The 18,462-nt window shown below is 41.4% G+C and overlaps 1 protein-coding gene across 1 annotated transcript in view; it reads right to left on the minus strand.

The window, feature by feature from the left end:
* The window catches only part of LOC143032365 (phosphatidylserine synthase-like), a 39,047-nt gene that overhangs the window by 15,499 nt on the left and 5,086 nt on the right, over nt 1-18,462 (minus strand). Inside the window, exons 2-6 of the mRNA XM_076197000.1 lie at nt 16,839-17,025; nt 15,509-15,583; nt 14,442-14,603; nt 9,898-10,049; nt 2,477-2,660 (exon numbers count right to left, since the gene is read on the minus strand). Coding sequence (XP_076053115.1) covers nt 2,477-2,660; nt 9,898-10,049; nt 14,442-14,603; nt 15,509-15,583; nt 16,839-17,025 — 760 coding nt within the window. The remainder of the gene's footprint in view (nt 1-2,476; nt 2,661-9,897; nt 10,050-14,441; nt 14,604-15,508; nt 15,584-16,838; nt 17,026-18,462) is intronic.

The following is an 18,462-nucleotide window of genomic DNA, read 5'->3' on the forward strand; positions in this document are numbered from 1 at the left end:
CTCCACTCCTCCCTTTCCTGCTACATGTGACCCCAAGTATCTAAAGTTATCCACTTCCTCCAGTCTCTCTCCTTTAACAATTACTTCCAAATTGCTGTCATCCTCTCCCCTTGTACATCTCATCACCTTACTATTACCCACATTTACTTTTAACCTTCTCCTCTTGCACACTTTCCCAAACTCATTTGCTAACTTCCTTAATACCCATACTGATCCTACTACTGGTGCAGTGTCATCAGCAAACAACAACTGGCTTATCTACCACTTTTCTCTATTTTCTTTAACCATCTCCAATCTCCTGCCCATTACCCTTGCATTTACCTCCTGCACAATCCCATCCATATACATATTGAACAGCCATGGTGACATGACACATCCCTGGTGAAGTCCTACTTTTACCTCAAACCCCTTGCTCTCTCCATTTCTGATTCTAACACAGGCTCTACTACTCTTGTAAAAACTCTTGACTACTTAACAGCTTTCCTTCTATTCCATATATCTGCAAAACCTCCCACAGTGTCTTCCTGTCAACCCTGTCATAAGTCTTTTCCTGATCCATAATAGCCCAAAAAAAAATCCTTACCCTTTGCTAAAACTTTCTCACATATGTCTTACAACAAAAACTTTTATCCTCACAACCCCTACCTTTCCTAAACCCACTGTTCCTCACCAATTACTTCCTCTGTTTCTCTCCTAATCCTCTCAATCAAAACTCTCCCATAAGCCTCCTCAACTACACTCAACAAACTGATTCCTCTGAAACTACTACACTCACAATTGTTCCCCTTTTCCCTTGTAAAGTGGAACTATATAGGCACTCCTCCAGTCCTCTGGCACTCTACCCTTTTTTAGACATTAAACAACCACACTAGCCCCCACCATCACTGTATCTCCTTTTTTCAGACAGTCAGCATGACACCCACCTAATACAGGTGCCTTACCTGCTCTCATCATTTTAATAACTGCTTTCACCTCATCATTTCTTATTTCTCCCTCATTTTCCTTATCCATCACTGTCATTTTCTTAGCACCTCCCACTGCAACCACCATTCCCTCCCTATTGTCCTCCACATTTAGCATAAATACATATACCAAGGCTTTTTCCCCCTTACAAGGGAGGTAGCCAAAAAGGAAAAGACATAAAATCATTCCCACCCATTCCATCCCTGAATACACTCCACACCCCTCCACCCTCCCTCTTATCTTAGCACCTCCTGGATGACGGGTCATCCCTGCACCTTGTCCACTGCCCTGGGTCAGAAGCAGTGTCGCAAGACACAGCACATCCACAGCAAGGCTGCTTCATTAAATCTGTGACACTCCCTCTCCATCCCCCCATGCATAAAAGGAGAAGATGGGGAGAACTCCCTTCGGGCTGCATCATTTAGCAACTCCCTAAAATACTCTGCCCATCTTCCTCTTACCTCTTCTGTTATCATCTCTCCATCTACACCTTTTATCTTTTCTCCTCTACTTGATTCACCTCCTCTTCCTCTCTTAATTTACTTCCAAAACATCTTTTTGTACATTAAAATTTTTCTGTCATACTCTTCTCTCATTTTACATCTGCTCTCCTTTATCTTATGTTTTACTTCTCTTCTTTTTTCTTTGTACCTCTTGGTATGTTTCATCCTATATTGTAACCAGTCCCTGAATGCTAGTTTCTTCTCTTCTGTAACCTTGTTTGTTTCATCACCCCACCACCCACTACCCTCCCCTCTATTCCTTCCCATCCTCCTTGTTCCACACACCATCTTTGTACATCTAGTTACTATTTCCTTGAAACACCCCATTCCTCCTCTAATCTATCCTTCACCTCCTCCCACTCTTCTCTCAACTTCTTGTATTCCTCATTTAAGCACCTCCCTACCTTGTCTTTTTCCTCTTTCTCCATCTATCCTCCATTCTCAACTTATCTTCCACCAAAAATTGATCTGATATTGCCCCACTCTCTCCCCTAAGGACAAATACATCCAAAACTCTTCCTACTCTTCTCGTGGATACCACTATATGGTCCATTAAAGCCCTATCACACACCCTTACTTCCACCACCCTCTCCCATGTGTATTTATGTTTGACTTACTTCCTAAACACTGTGTTAGCTATCATCAACTCTGGACACATCTCCACCATCAACTCTCCACTACCATTTCTTCCTGGCACTCCATACTTCCCAACCACTGTCAATTGGTTCATCTCCTACTCTAGCATTTAGATCTCCCAATACCACTACATTGACATTTTGACCTAAATCCTCTATGCACTCATTTAAATCTATCCAAAATTTTTGCCTCCTTTTCCTCTACACTCTTCTCACTACCAGGCCCATATGCACTTACAAAAGACCCACACCTCACTTCCCAATTTCATCTTCATCCACATTAACCTTTAAGAAACCTTCTATGTCACAACATGCTTACCCATCTCTTCACTTACTATATGTATATACACATCCAAATCTGAAGAGTCTTCTTACCTGGAAAATATGTTTAAGGAAGAAAGTATTCAGCTCTGACAGCTGCCAGAACATGACAAGCTGACAGATGGCCAAAAAACGCATGTATGAGCATGTTGGGTCCATCCAGCGCATGGCTGTCCATGACTCAGGTGTGAACTGCAAAACTGCACGCTTCAGTTTACCTTTTGTACTTCGGATGTCCCTGAAAATAAAACAAGATGACCACTTGAAATAGTTATAAAAGAGGATGAACCAGCAATGCAAGGAGGAAAGGAAATAAAAACACAGATGTAGGTAGCAGGCATCTGGCACAGTGAACAGGTGGGTCTTGGGTGCCTGTTGCTGGCCAGGGGGAGCTCTGACCAACAGTAAGCTATCCATTTCACTCCTTGTGTGAGTATAGAGGGAGTGGTCTGTTTCACTCCTTGCCTGACAGAAAGGGAGTGGTCTGTTTCACTCCTTGGCCTTCAATGCATGGGTAAAAAGCTGTACATATTGTTCCATAGAGGTTAAAATGTGATAATACTCTCTTACATTGCAAAGATTAGGATAACATATGTTCAATACCTCAGAGGAAAGGAGAGTATGTCTTGATAGTTGAGAGGAAGGTTCTTTCCATACACCCAAACTAGCTCACCCTTCTCTGATCTACTCTATCTGACAGCTCTTTTCACCCCCACCCTCTGCCTCACCTATACTATTCTCACTCTATCATCCTCATGACACTTACCATACTTCTCAAACATGTTTAGGTTCTTCTTTTCTGTCTCCTTCATATCCATGTCTCCACTCCATGAAGTACCATCGGCACAATCACTCCCTCATACAACCTTCATTTTGCATTCAAACCCAGATACCTATATCATTTAATAATAATTGTTGCCTTGAGTTCCATTAACTTGAAACCTGCAGGCTGACAGTGGCTGGCAACAGTCCTCAGGCCTTTCCACAGAGGAGTTGGAGTTGTTGAAGGAGGAGGCAGAAGAGGTGATACAGGAGATACTGTCTCCTATATGTATGTGACCATTAAATTATCACTTGCTGCACTGTGCCATGCATCAGGATTTCAGACTTATGTTACATAAAGGTAAAGAAACTTTGGCAACTCCCTCTTTCTACCCAGTCTTTCAGGACTGCCAATGTTCCAACACACATGGTCAAGGTTGGGTACAAACAAATCACTCAGGAGTACCATCAAAACCAAACCTTGTAGAGTGTACAGCCCCAGAGCAACCATTGGCCAGCTCTTTATGATGCCACTGTAATATAAATTGTTCAATGTAATTGTCAATCAAACTAGATTTACTGGTATACATATTAAGTCATAATTGATCCACTGATGTCACACAAGTTCAAATAAACAAAATAGAAAACACACACATACACACACACTGCTTGATGGTGTGGTGGTACTGTGTTTAACTACTAATTTAGCAATCTGAATTTATGCCTTACCCAAGGCTGAAAATTTCAGCATCACTGCACTGTGAGCCAGCACTCCAGTTCTGGTGGGTAAGGAGTTTGCTTGTTTGTTTGTTTGTGTGTGTGTGTGTATTTACCTAGTTGTATTTTATGGGACGAGAGCTATGCTCGTAGTGACCTGTTTTCATATCTCTCTGCATCCAGTTTATTCTTAACAACAGTAAGCTATCCGTTTCACTCCTTGTGTGAGTATATATGCGTGTATGTGTGTGTATGTGTAAGATCACAATATTTCCAATAAACAAGGCCATGTATGAACTCTCATCCAGGAGGGTAAAAGCTGTCAATGATAAGTCCAACAGATGATCCAAGACCATGGTGAATCATGCACACATACACACATTTGTACAGAAAACAAACATGAAAAAATGAGTTTTAAACATATACTTCAAGGTGGCTGTAGCAGCCCTGTGCAATCCTGAAGTACATCTTAGGTACTTTATGATGTTTACATCATCTACAAGTAGCTAAGATAGAAGGAACAACAAATGGGTGTTTGATGAATATGGGATAGGTGAAGGATAGATGTATGCAGTGACTAGGCCAACCTCCTTATGAAGGGAAAAAGGCCTTTTTGTATATGTATGTCTGTATAGCCAGTGCCAAATGTGCGGATTGATGCGGGCTTTTTGCTTCAGGATGCAGTGGAGGAGAGAGAGAGAGAGAGAGAGAGAGAGAGAGAGAGAGAGAGAGAGAGGGAGAGAAAGGGAGAAAGAGAGAGAAAGGGAGAAAGAGAGAGAAAGGGAGAAAGAGAGAGAAAGGGAGAGAGAGAGAGAAAGGGAGAGAGAGAGAGAAAGAGAGAGAAAGGGAGAAAGAGAGAGAAAGGGAGAAAGAGAGAGAAAGGGAGAAAGAGAGAGAAAGGGAGAAAGAGAGAGAAAGGGAGAAAGAGAGAGAAAGGGAGAAAGAGAGAGAAAGGGAAAAAGAGAGAGAAAGGGAGAAAGAGAGAGAAAGGGAGAAAGAGAGAGAAAGGGAGAAAGAGAGAGAAAGGGAGAAAGAGAGAGAAAGGGAGAAAGAGAGAGAAAGGGAGAAAGAGAGAGAAAGAGAGAGAAAGAGAGAGAAATATGTGTACTCATTTCATACTTATCTTACCTCTAATACTTTGTTGGGTGGCCCTTTTTTTCAGGCAGCTCCAGGGACATTTGGGTACAGATAGTCAAGTTTTGGAGGAGGGATGGTTCCAGATTGCTCCATACATCTTGGTGGTGGACATGTTTTGACCCTATAATCAGGGTTTCACCAGGCTCCAGAGGTTTTGTATGGGGTGTTGATCAGGATCATTACCTGATCAGTCCTTGACGGAGTCAATATCCATGCACTCAAACCATTTATGGATCAGTTTGGCAGTGTGAGCTGGTGCACTGTCCTGCATATATTTTTCACTTTTTCAGGATGTGAAACAATCCTCTAAGTGGTCAGCAAGAAGCTTAAGATAATGTTCTTTGTTCTCTGTGAGGTTCTTTAGCAATACCACTAAATCTCCAAATGATCACAAAACTGTCTTCCATTTCTCTGGATCCTAGGCTGAATACTTATGACACAACACTAGTTCTTTATTGTTTTACATACATACTTATACCAAAGCCTTTGCCCCCCTTACAAGGGAGGTAGCTAAAAAAACCAAAGGAATGAAATCCACTTTCTCACATTCCATCCCCACATACTTCACTCCCATTCACCCCCCTCGCTCCCTCTTATCTTGGCTCCTCTTGGATGATGGGTCATCCCAGGGGGCCCTGGGTCAGAAGCAGTGTAGCAAGACACAGTACATCCATAGCAAGGCCGTTTCATTAAATTGGGGACCACCCACCCTCCTGTCCCCTCGTGCAGAAAAAGAGAAGACGGGGAGAAATCCCTTCAGGCTGTGTCAATTCATTTTTCACACATACTCTCTCATCCCCCATCCCCCACCCACTCCCTTTAATGCATCACAGCATCATCCATATACAACCATTCTCCATTCACCCCTATCTTCTGTCCTTCCTCAACAGACATTCCCCTCTTTCCCAATGCCCATTTTACCCCCATCCGTCCATGTCATCCTTGGCCACCCCCTCATGTTCACTCCTTCCACCTCTGCCTTCCACATCTCATTTACTAATCTTTCTTCACTCATTCTTTCCATGTGTCCAAACCATTCTAATACTTTTTCACGAACCCCATCTCCCAACTCCCTTTCCACCCCAATTCTCATCACCTCCTCATTTCTCACTCTATCAAGCCTAGTAACCCCTATCATATTTCTCAGGCACCTCATCTCAAACTCATCCTCTCTTATGTTCCATGTTCCTGCTCCATACAGTGCTGTCAACACAATCACTCCTTCATACAATCTCCTCTTAGCATTCATCCCCAAATGTTTATTTCTCATTACACTTTTTAATCCACCAAGACATTTACTTGCTTCTCTCAATCTACATTCTACCTCCACTCCTTCCTTTCCTGTCACATTTGCACCCAAATATCTCAAGCAATCCACTTCCTCCAGTCTTTCTCCCTTAATACTCACTTTCAGCCTGCTGCCACTTTCTCCCCTTGTACATCTTATCACCTTACTTTTACTCACATTTATCTTCATCTTCCTTCTTTTGCACACCTTCCTAAACTCTGTCACTAACCTCCTCAATCTCTCCTCTGATCCTGCCACAAGCGCAGTGCTGTCAGCAAACAACAACTCACTTATCTCCCACTTTTCTCTATTTTCTTTAACCATTTCCAATCCCCAACCCATTACCCTTGTGTTTACCTCTTGCACACCCCATCCATGAATAAACTGAACAGCTAAGGCAACATAACACATTTTTGGCGAGGTCCCACCTTTACCTCAAACCACTCACTCTCTCCATTTCTCATTCTAACACAGGCTCTATTACTCTCGTAAAAATTCTTGACTGCTCTTAGCAGCTTTCCTCCTATCCCATATATCTGCAATACCCCCCACAGTCCCTTCCTGTCTTCCCTGTCATAAGCCTTTTCCAAATCCATAAAGGGCCAAAAAAACATCCTTATCTTTTCCTAAAGCTTTCTCACATATGTCCTGGCTTGGATCCTAACCTTACAAGTACACAAAGGAGACTATAAAATACCCAGATATTGTGATGGTCTGGGGGCTTTTGGGTACCATGGCACTGGGGATTTAGTGGTTTTGCCAAAGACCCTCACAATGAAGACAAAGAATATTATCTTGAACTTTTTGCTGACCACTTGAGAAGTTTTACATCCTGCAAAAGTGAAATATTTGTGGAAGACAGAGCACCAGCTCACACTGCCAAACTGATCCATGAATGATTTGAGTGCATGGATATTGACTACAAGGACTGGCCAGGTAATAATCCTGATCTAAACCCCAAAGAATACCTTGAGCCTGATGAAGTGCTGATTACGAGGTTGTGACACATCCACCTCCAAGAAATCTGGAGCAATCTGGAACCTTCCCTCCTCCAAAACCTGACTTTATCTGTACCTAATTGTCTCCAGAGCTGCCTGATGAAGGGCCACCCAACATATTAAAGGTAAGACATGTACAATATAAATATTTTTTCTTAATTTTTTCTGTTGGCCTATACTGGGTCACGAAGCAAAGAACATATGGCACTATTACTTTGGGCACTGACAGTATGTATATATTATGTATACACTTTGTCATTAAGAATATGATCTTCCTTTCACAACAAAAGAATGGTAAAGGGTCCTCAAAAAAGCAGAAACTACCCTAACAAAGAGGAAAATCCAAATATAAAGGTAGTTGTCAACTTATGACTGGGTTAGGCTCTAATTGATCAGTCATAAGTCAATTCAGTCATAAGTCAGCCTTTGTTCTAAATGTATGGGTAAAAATGTTAGGATTATCCATCATACCCCAGAGTAGAGCCCCTCACCATAATTTGAGGCATTCACATCCCAGCTGCTGGGATATGTGGAGTACAACTACTTGGCTGATTTCTTTTTGAGGATCTAAATGACCTCATCCCCAGCCTTGACTTCTGTTGAGGCATGTTAGGCAGTTATCCTTTACTCAATGTGCTGTGGTTCATGGCGGCTCACTCTCAGCCAATCGATGAGCATAACACGAGCTTAGCCGGGACAAGCTAGGCTGCGTATTCGACAGTAGCGACCATGAGTTAAAGGTCAGAGCAACAATGATAGTTGCCAACCAGTGCGTCTCGCTGGTGTGTAAGGCCTGACGGAACCTGTCAAAAGCACTGATTGCCTCGGAACCCAACAAACATCACCACTTCCAGTAGTCATGCCTCTTGCCACCCATGAAGCTGCAGTCATCACCTTGGAACCTCTCTCAGTTGCCCGGTGCATGGGCACTGAGCTCAACATTCATCTCTCTTTTTGCACCCAGAGCCAGAAGTCACTTCCCACTTGGTGCCAAACACCTGGCGAATTGCTACAGTCAAGCCACGGTCCTGTGGGTCATGCTTTGTGAAAGAGATAAAATGAAACCCTACTATTCCTTGTAGATGAACCACATGGTCTTCTAGTGTTTACCCTCTGGACAGCCCCTACCTGGCATCTACTGATCCTGACAAAGACTGATTCGGTGTGTCATGTGAGTGCAGGGTCTTAATCAGTGGCGGGAAATGTTTGTTTTTGTGCGTAGTACTATGCTGCACCAAAGGAACCTGTTAAATTTTTTTAAGTGCATGATAATAACTTGGACAAACTGGTCGTACTTCAATGACTATCTATACATGTTGAGCAACCATGGTGACATTACACAACCCTAGTACAGCCCCACTTTCATTTCAGACTATCCTTAAACTTTCTTTCCTACCCTAACACAAGATTTATTACTAAGTTAAACCTTCTGACCACCCTGAACAGCCTCCCACCATATTCCATATATCTACATACATAAAGTGGAGGTGATACAGAAGAAAACTATTATGAAGAAAGACTGAAAATGAATCTGACTACATTGGAAGAGAGACATGTGTGTGTGAGATTTGATCATGATGTACATAGGAGAGAGGAGTTTCAAAAAAAAAAAAAAAAAAAAAAAAAAAAAAATATATATATATATATATATATATATACACACATATATAAATATATATTACCAAGGGATGACAGAAAAACATGGTTACAAAATAAAGAAGACAACATGTAACTGAGACAAATAGTTTTCAATATATGTGTATGGAGCCTTGGAATGGCTTGTGATAAAACTATGTTGAACAAAACTAGATGCACTATAGCAGTGGTTCTCAAACTTTACCATGCCAAGGACCCCCCCAGATATTTAAGTCCCATCCGAGGACCCCCAGCCAATCAAAAGTTATTATTACCATACCAAGATACCCATTACATGATTATAATGCAGTAAATTTACTATTTGCATATTCCTACACAAAGAAAGTATAAAAATAAGCATTTAAAATATTTTCAAAATTTTGTCGATTTTCGGTTTAAAAACATTTCCATCTTCAGTTCACACTTTCTGTAAGTATAGAATAAAGCTTGAATGAATATAAATATTAATTAGAAAGAAACAAATGAAATATTATGACATATAAAAATGTAATAGAGAAGTGCTGGCTGATTGCACAACAAAATATCGATATCACCGACACTATAATGACAGAATCAGTTTTGTATATTTTTATAATTATATAGTTTTTTCTGGATTTTTTTTTTTTTTCATTGTGTTGCGGACCCCCTAGGACCTTCTCAGGGACCCCCAGGGGTCCGGGGACCCCAGTTTGAGAACCACTGCACTATAGTTTTCTACTATCTGGCAAGCGATAGTGATGCCTGCCGACCAGATGGTCATAAAGTCGATCAGTCATAAGTCAACGACTACCTGTACATGTGTATGAGTGTGTTCTGCAAGTGTACATGCATCCAGTATGTACTGATATACCTGTATAGACATATGCATACCCAAAAACAATATCTTACATTAAAGTACAAGAACAAAACATATCAATTACATTGCAAAATGCACCCACCTAATACTTTCCCAGTTATAATAGCGCATCTCCATCCAGTGGCAGATCTGCATGCCAAACCATATTCCCAGGCCATTGCAAAGCAAGATATCCAACACTATAGCATCCCACCAGCATTCCATAAAGTTTGGCAATAAGTGAGAAAATGCTATCTGAAATTATAAAACAGGGTCACTTGATTTTGATATAGGTCAAGGAAAGTTGGACAAGAAAAAGAGACTCAGAAATTCTTTAAACAACAGTGAGAACAATAGATGATGTTCCCCTCCTTTATAAGGGGGAAAAAAGCCTTTCGTATATGTATGTACTGAGACTGTAACATAAAGGGAATTGTATAAACTCAGAAATTCCTTTCTTGGCTCATGCCATGTGAGTGGAGTGGCTGTGAATGGATGAGGAGTTGATGTGGCCTAAAGGAATTTCTTCTTGCCTACTCTATAAATTCCCAAGTGGATGAAGAGGTAGGGATTGCAATGCAATGAAGTGGTAGGGGTAAACCAGCTTTGGCTGTTGGGCCTTACTATGGTGGTGCTGTGTCTTGCTGCACTGCTTCCAACCCAAAGAGCTAAAATGGGAGGGTCAACAAATGGGTTTTTAGCTGGGTGTAGGATGGGTGAAGGACGATTATATGCTTTCAACTGGTCACCCCCCTTATGAGGAGGGAAGGGATTTTGGCATATTATACACATATATATATTGAAAATGAGTATTAAGGGAGAGAGACTGGAGGAAGTGGGTAGCTTTAGATACTTGGGTGCAAATGTGGCAGGAAAGGGAGGAGTGGAGGTAGAATGTAGATTAAGAGAAGCAAGTAAATACCTTTGGGGATTAAAAAATAATGAGAAATAAACATTTGGGAATGGATTCTAAGAGGAGATTGTATGAAGGAGTGATTGTGTTGACAGCACTGTGTAGAGCAGGAAGAGTTTAAATGTGTTTGAGATGAAATGCCTGAGAAGTATGGTAGGGGTTACTAGGCTGGATAGAGTGAGAAACAAGGAGGTCAGTGGAAAGGGAGTTGGGAGATAGGGTTGATGGAAGGGTATTAGGATGGTTAGGACACATGGAAAGAATGAGTGAAGAAAGATTAGTAAAAGAGGTGTGGAAGGCAGAGGTGGAGGGAGTAAACATGAGGGGGCAACCAAGGATGAGATGGATGGATGGAGTAAAAGGGGCATTGGAAAAGAGGGGAATGTCTGTTGAGGAAAGAAGGGAGAAGACAAGATGGGGTGAGTGGAGAATGGTTGTGCATGGATGATGCTGAAATACATGGAAGGGAGTGGGTGGGGGATGAGGTGTGTGAGGGAGTATGTGTGAATAATATTTTGATACAGCCTGAAGGGATTTCTCCCAGTCTTCTCTTTGTTTGCATGAGGGGACAGAGAGGGGGGGGTGTCGCCAATTAAATGTATTGGCCTTGCTGTGGATGTGCTGTCTTGCTACACTGCTTCTGACCAATACTCCACTCCCATTCACCATCACTCCCTCCTTTCTTGGCTCCTCCTGGATGATGGGTCATCCCTGCATCTTGCCCACTGCCCTGGGTCAGAAGCAATGCAGCAAGACACAGCATATCCACAGCAAGGCCACTTCATTTAATCGGCGACCCCTCCTCTTTGTCCTCTCATACAGAAAAAGAGAAGACAAGGAGAAATCCCTTTGGGTTGCATCAAAATATCATTCACACTTACTCCCTCACCCCCCACCCCTTCCATGCATCACAGCATCATCCATACACAACCATTCTCCATTCACCCATATCTTGTCTTCTCCCTTCTTTTCTCAACAGACATATCCCTCTTTCCCAATGCCCCTTAAACCCCATCCATCCATCTCATCCTTGGTCACCCCTTCATGTTCACTCCCTCCACCCCTTCATGTTCACTCCCTCCACCCCTTCAGGTTCACTCCCTCCACCTCTGCCTTTCACACCTCTTTTACTAATCTTTCTTCACTCATTCTTTTCATGTGTTTGTATACTATATTTTTACCTACCAGATAATTGGTATTATTGTGGAGATGATTTGGTATTATTGTGCATGTTTGTGAGTGTGACAGGGGATGGCATTGGAAGTTTTACTAATGGTATGTGTGAATGATATTTTGATGCAGCCTGTCTTCAGTGTTTCTTTATGTGGGGATGGAGATGGGGTCACTGATTACATGAAGTGGCCTTGCTGCTGGATGTGTTGTGTCTTGCTACATTGCTTCTGACCCAGGGTGATGGGCGAGATGCAGGGGTGACCTGTCATCCAGGAGGATCTAAGATGAGTAGGAGTGGAATTGATTTTGACTTTGGCTACCTACCTTGTAAGGGAGAAAAAGCCCTTGGTAAATGTATGTAGTATTATGAGAAGTGTTCTGTGTAGGAGCTTATCTGAACTGATGTCATCAAAAACTCTTTGTGTGAGGTTTATCAGAAGGGTGTTTGTAGAGTGTAGTGGTCTAAAACCATGTTGTGATTCAGCAAGGGTCATATATAATGTGATGAGTTGTGGTATGTGGCATTCTACAATTTTGGAAGGGGTTCAGAGAAGTGTGACTGGGCAGTGTGATGCTGGAACTGTTGGATCTTTATTGGGTTTGGGGATGGTGATGATTTTCCTATGCTTCCACATGTTGTTGTTGTTGTTGTTGTTGTCGTTCCCTAGACTGTCTGTCCGAGCAGTCCCGTCTCCCCAAGGAAGGCCACAGCCGAAACTGGGTTTTCCCACAAATCCTTTATAGTGTATGTTGTGTTGTTTGCGTGCATGATTGTGTATAATGCAGTCTTCCATTATGTGTTGTATGGTATGGGGTGAAGTGTTGGGTATAGTGTTGTGTGAATAGTTGTAGTTTGCAATGTTGGTGAGTGCATGAATGCCATGTGGTCCAATGTGTTTTAGGTGGATGTTGCTTATTTTGTCAGGGTCACAGGCTTGAGGTTAAGGATTATATGCTTCATCTGGCTGTCTCTGACGGGTGTGTAGTCAGGGTCTGTGGGTAAGTCCTTCTTATGATGAATGATGTGTCGGTTGTCAGGGTGAGGTGCGAGATGGCTTGTCTGTACAAAATGACTTATGAGTGTGTTTGCTTGTTGTCTGTTTGAGGGTAAATTGACTTGTGGTTACTGCTATGTGAGAGCATGTGTTATTGTTGGATAGTGTAATGCTGTTGAGTGTCTCGTACTGTTTTCTGGTGTTTGTTTTGTGATTAAATGTGTTGACAAATGTTTGACAATTTTGTGTTTTTTGTTGTTGATCTCAGTCTTTAGTGCATAAATTTGGTCTGTTATGTTCTGAGAAATAGGTCTGAAGGTATTGTGATTATGTGTGCTGCATTGTCTGATGAGGCCTTGGATTTCTGGTATGAAGTTTGATTTGTGTGATTTTCTGTTGTCTCTGGGGATGTATTTTGAAGGTGTGCACAGCAGTGTCTATGTCTGTGATTGGTGTACTGTTTTATGTCTTAAATTGTTGTTCTGTCTCTTCAGTGAAAGCTTCCCAGTTTGCTCTCTTGTAATTGGTGTATGTGTGTCTGCGGTCAACTAGGGTGTATCGTGTTTTGGTGGTGTTGATGATTGGGAGGTGGTTGGATTCCAAGGCTCTGACCACTTTCCATGAAGTTGTTGGGGTCAGGCAGAGGGAACAGAAGGTAATGTTAGGGGGGGAAGGGGTGTAGGAGGCTTGATGGGGCATATATGTGTGGTTATGAGTGTTGTTCATAATGGTCAGTGAGTCAATTTGTGTCTGCAGATAAAATTTTCTGTCATGTCAGAGTTGTTGACACACCAGGCCAACGACTTGGTGTTAAAGTCATCAACTAAGATAAAATTGGGGATGGTGGCAAATTGGTTGAGGTCAGGTCTAAAGTTGTTTGGAACTGTGGGAGATGATGGGGGTGGAATATATGTTAACAATTGTAATTGTGGATTTGTTACCAGTTTGGATTTCAGTGTTGTCTGTGGTAGGGAGGAGGGTTTTGGTGGTGGCACTTGTGTCCAAGAAGCAGATGGACCGGTGGATCAGGGTGATGAGTCCACCTCCATTGCTGTTGGTCCAGTCTTGTCTGATGGTGGTGAAATTATGAAATGTGTGTTTTTTTTTGTTTTTTTTTGAGTGTTGTAGGTTTGTTTTCTTGTAAGATGGCTACATGTATGTCATGTTGTAGAGAACCATGCTGGGTAGACACAATGAAGTGTGGTTCTTATAAGCTGTTTGTAGATTGATATGAGTTGTTTTTTGCCAACTAAATATTGTGCTTGCTACTCATCTTAAGTTTATTTTCTAGTTGATTTTTACTTCGAAGCCTTTAAAGCATGGGCCAAAGAACATGTACTAAAAGTGAGAACTCATTCAATTTTGCTATTGGATATTTCTTTAATTCATTGTTGTCTAGAGTAAGTAATATTAATAATGCTTTACTAAGAGGCTTCCATTATATCATGTCTTAGTCAATGTTTTAGTTTAAGCAAGTTTAGGGCACTGAAAAAGAAAAGAAAAAAAAGAAAAAAAAAAAAAAAGAAGGAACTATACCCAAACACAACACCAATGTTATCATCTTACCTCTGTAATTTCCCACATGACTGAAATGGTCCACAATATGCCATAGTGACGCACAAGAAGGGTCTTCATGGCCCAACCAGCAAAATGGGCAAAGCAAAAGAAATCAATACTCTCCCATAAGCGTTCAAATGAAAGATCATCACATTTGGTGCCCCATTCTCCCTGCAAATAGAACAACATTACATTAAAATCACTGAAGCAGGTCTATGTCATACCAAGGAAGAAGAAAAAGAAGAGGAGGAGGAGGAGGAGGAGGAGAAGAAAATATATCTATCTATATACCAAGGGCTTCTTCCCCCTTATAAGGGAGACAGTTGAAGGCAGGCCTGCACCCACTCCCATCCACCACCCTTGTACCTTGTATCCCTCTATCTTAGCTCCTTGTGGGTGATGGATCATCCCTCCCTCCTGCCCACATGTCTGCAGAGACAACCCCCCCTCCCCTCTGTCCTCTCATGCAAAAAAATAGAGATGGGGAGGAATCGCTTTGGGTTGCATCAAAATATCATCCATATACAACCATTCTCCATCCACCCTTATTCTCTGTCTCCTCTTTTCCTTGCTCAACTTCTTACTTAAAGCCCCTTTCACCCCATCCATCTCTTCCTTGGTCATCCCCTCATGTTCACTCCATCCACCCCTTCCTTCCACACCTCTTTTATTAATCTTTCTTCATTCATTCTTTTCATGTATCAAAACCATCCCAATAATCTTTCATTAGCCCTATCTGCCAGCTCCCTTTCCACCCCTGCTCTCCTCCTTGCTTCTCACACTATCCAACCTTGTAACCCCTACCATACTTCTCAAACACTTCCTCTCAAGCACATTTCAACTTCTCCTTTCTGCCTCTCTTGAATTCCAAGTTTCTGCCCTATACATTGTAGTAGGCATGATCACCACTTCATATAATCTTCTCTCAGCATCCATTCCCATAGAGGAGATTATATGAACAAGTAATTGTGCCTATGACAATGTATGAAGCAGAGACTTCAAATTTAGGAGAGGCAGAGTGAAGTTTAAATGTATTTGAGATAGGGAAAAAGCAATCTTGATTCTTAATTGAGTACCTTGTCCATGTCGATTGTGAAGTTTTTGAGGTCTACGAAGAACCATTCAAATATTCCTCGTACAGTTCGGTAGTCCTGTGGAGAAACCATTCTTCTTAATTATGTTCTACATACTCATTTAGACTGACTGTAAATGTAATAATAATATCTATAACTCAGCACTTTTTTACATAGGCCCTACTTACTCTAATTCTTAATGAACTATGATGGCCTCAATTCCTACTGGAGCTGAAGCTCAATTTTTCTTTTAATAGTGAGCACCTCTCCAAGAACACTGTTCAAATCAGAACTAGATTTGAGCAAGCAGCCCAAGGCTATCAAAATGTATACTATCTGTTGCAGCATTGCTCAGTAACACCAAAATCATTTGCTCCTCCCTAAAGCTAGTCTGAATTGGGTCCATTTAATATATTTTACTTTCTGAATAGCTTCCACTTTTTGTAATAAAAAATACAGAGTAGGGGCTCTGCAGCCACTAATTCAGTCATATTTAGTCACATTCTATGACATGCATGGGAACAAGGTGGTAGCACTCATCTCCCTCTCCCTCACACCATATGGGGATCAGAGAAGGAAGAGGTAGTCATAGACATGGCAAAAAATAGGTTCAAGGAGACAAATAATCATAGGGACAACAGTTGTATAAAAACACTATGATTTCCTGGGTAGAGATTTTACTCTTACATAAATAAGTGGTAGTTTTATTGCTGACATTTTGTCCAACTAGGACTTCAGAGTGTGAAGAAGTCCTAGTTGGACGAAACATCAGCAATAAAACTTCATCGGATTCTTGGCGTTTAAACTCACCACCCTACCACTCATTCTGTCTTCACACCTCAACATAAATAAACAATGTGTGGGTCTGGTCCATATGGGAGCCCAAAAGGTCCCTAAAGTGCTCTATGCATGTCACCATGCAGTCAACACCACAGTGTGGGTGTATGTTTTGCCTAGGCAATCCTCCCCCTTATATGGGGGAAAGGGCACTTTGATATATGTATGTCCTTTCAGAATAGTTTCATCTATGTGACCTATGTATCTCTTCTTCTTCCCCGATTTCTGTATTCTATTGATAAGCATGTCCAGTTCAACCCTCTCAACTTCATTCTTCCTGGTTTTATTCTGTTTAGTCCTTTTCATTGATTGGTTTGCTTTCCCTGTTCTTTACATACTTTTTACTGATTACTTAATATTCAATAAATTACAATTCATACCCTAAATGGTATTATATAAAAACTGTATTTGTGATGACTTTAAAGAAGGCCACATTAGTAATAAGTATATCAACTCAATACATGTTATATTAGATGGCAGTCCTAAAATTACCCACCTGGAAGAGAAGGAAGAGAAGGAGAAGCAAGTAAAGGACAGAAGCACCAAAGACTATCCTCCAGACAACTGGATGTGGTCTTGTGAATGGTCCATTAGGGAAAGCCAGGACACTGATAATGAGGAAAAAAAACACCACTGCCATCATCCCGGCCTCAATGTTGGACTGGATTGATTCATTTTCATCCCTGCAACCATAAAGCATTCAATGTTATAAATGGGAACTTGGCTGGAAAATAAACACAAAATAAAAAGGATGGTTCAAACAAGAAATTTTGGGTCACATGAAAAATTGTCACCCCAGAACACCCACATAAAGAATTGTCACCCCATAAGATCCCACCTGAAGAATTGTCTCCTCAGTATGCTTAATATCAACAGTGGAATAAAGATTAGGTTAGGTTGAATGAGGGTTGTGCTTATTGTCATCAATTTATACAACCAAAGAATAGTAAATCCAGGATGGTCCACATGAAGAATTGTCATCCTAGGACAGCCCACATGAAGAATGGTCACCCTGTTGAGGTCTAGGGTGATGATTCTTCATGTGATCTGAAATTTATATCTACTGATATCCACATATGGTGCTCAATCAATGTCTAAAGAATATATTTACAAAATAGGCTTCACTAAATACTACATACTGTACCCCAGATCCACATACCACACCAAAAATGTGGACTATGTAATCTTATAATGAAAAATGTTGACATAACAATACTGGAAATTCCCCAAATACAAAAAGGATATTTTGAACCTGTGGTTGTTTGTGCAGTAAACTTGGTTCTGTTGAGTATTTTCATAAATTTTATACTTCTTTTTGTACCACTGAAGCATATGCCTTTTGCATACAGAAAATTGCCCTCATTCTTTCCTTGTGTACCTTTGAATCTTCATATATCAGATTTTTGTATATAGATTCCCTGTATATCTTCACTTATTAATCTATGAGCTTCCAGAAAACCAGCAACAGCCTACATGCAGGACCATAAGTTACTTAAAGATGAGATATTATGATGTCTGGGGATTGTTAGTGTGGGGCTCTGTAGTACGAGCTGTTGTGCATCTTCCATGTGATGACTGCATCTGGGCATTTTGAATCTGTGGCCAGTCCTGTTCTGTGCTGGTACTATTTTGATGCTGAATAGTGTCCTAAGCACAGGTGTGCTGGTGTGGATGTCAGGTGTGGTAGGGTTTTCTTAGCAGGGCTTATATCTGGGGGTTATTGTTAGAGTATTGTGTTTGGTGTTCTTTCTTGAAGGGATTGTTTAGTTATCTGAGTGTGTATGTGTAGTGAAGAAAACCAGCTTCAGCTGACATGCCCTGCTGTCTCACTGCATTGCTTCTGATCTGAGCAGTGTATGAGGGATAAGGATGACCCTTCACCCACTTGGAGTACAGTCCTAAGAGGGTAATCATGTGGTCTTCAAACAGGGTCTGAGATCAAATGACTTCCAATATTTTCTTTCCACTTTTTTTTATATAAGGAGAGCTGACAACTAGGGACTGCTCATCTCACTTCCTCCTACTTCACTGTGACATAAGAAACAAACACACACTAATTCAACATGGCCAGCAGTCCAATGCTCCTTCTCAGAGAGATCCATGGGAAGACCCAAAGAACA

This window comes from Oratosquilla oratoria, chromosome 13 (genome assembly GCF_046742065.1).
Source record: "Oratosquilla oratoria isolate Oo_2021 chromosome 13, ASM4674206v1, whole genome shotgun sequence".
Taxonomy (NCBI): Eukaryota; Metazoa; Arthropoda; class Malacostraca; order Stomatopoda; family Squillidae; genus Oratosquilla; species Oratosquilla oratoria.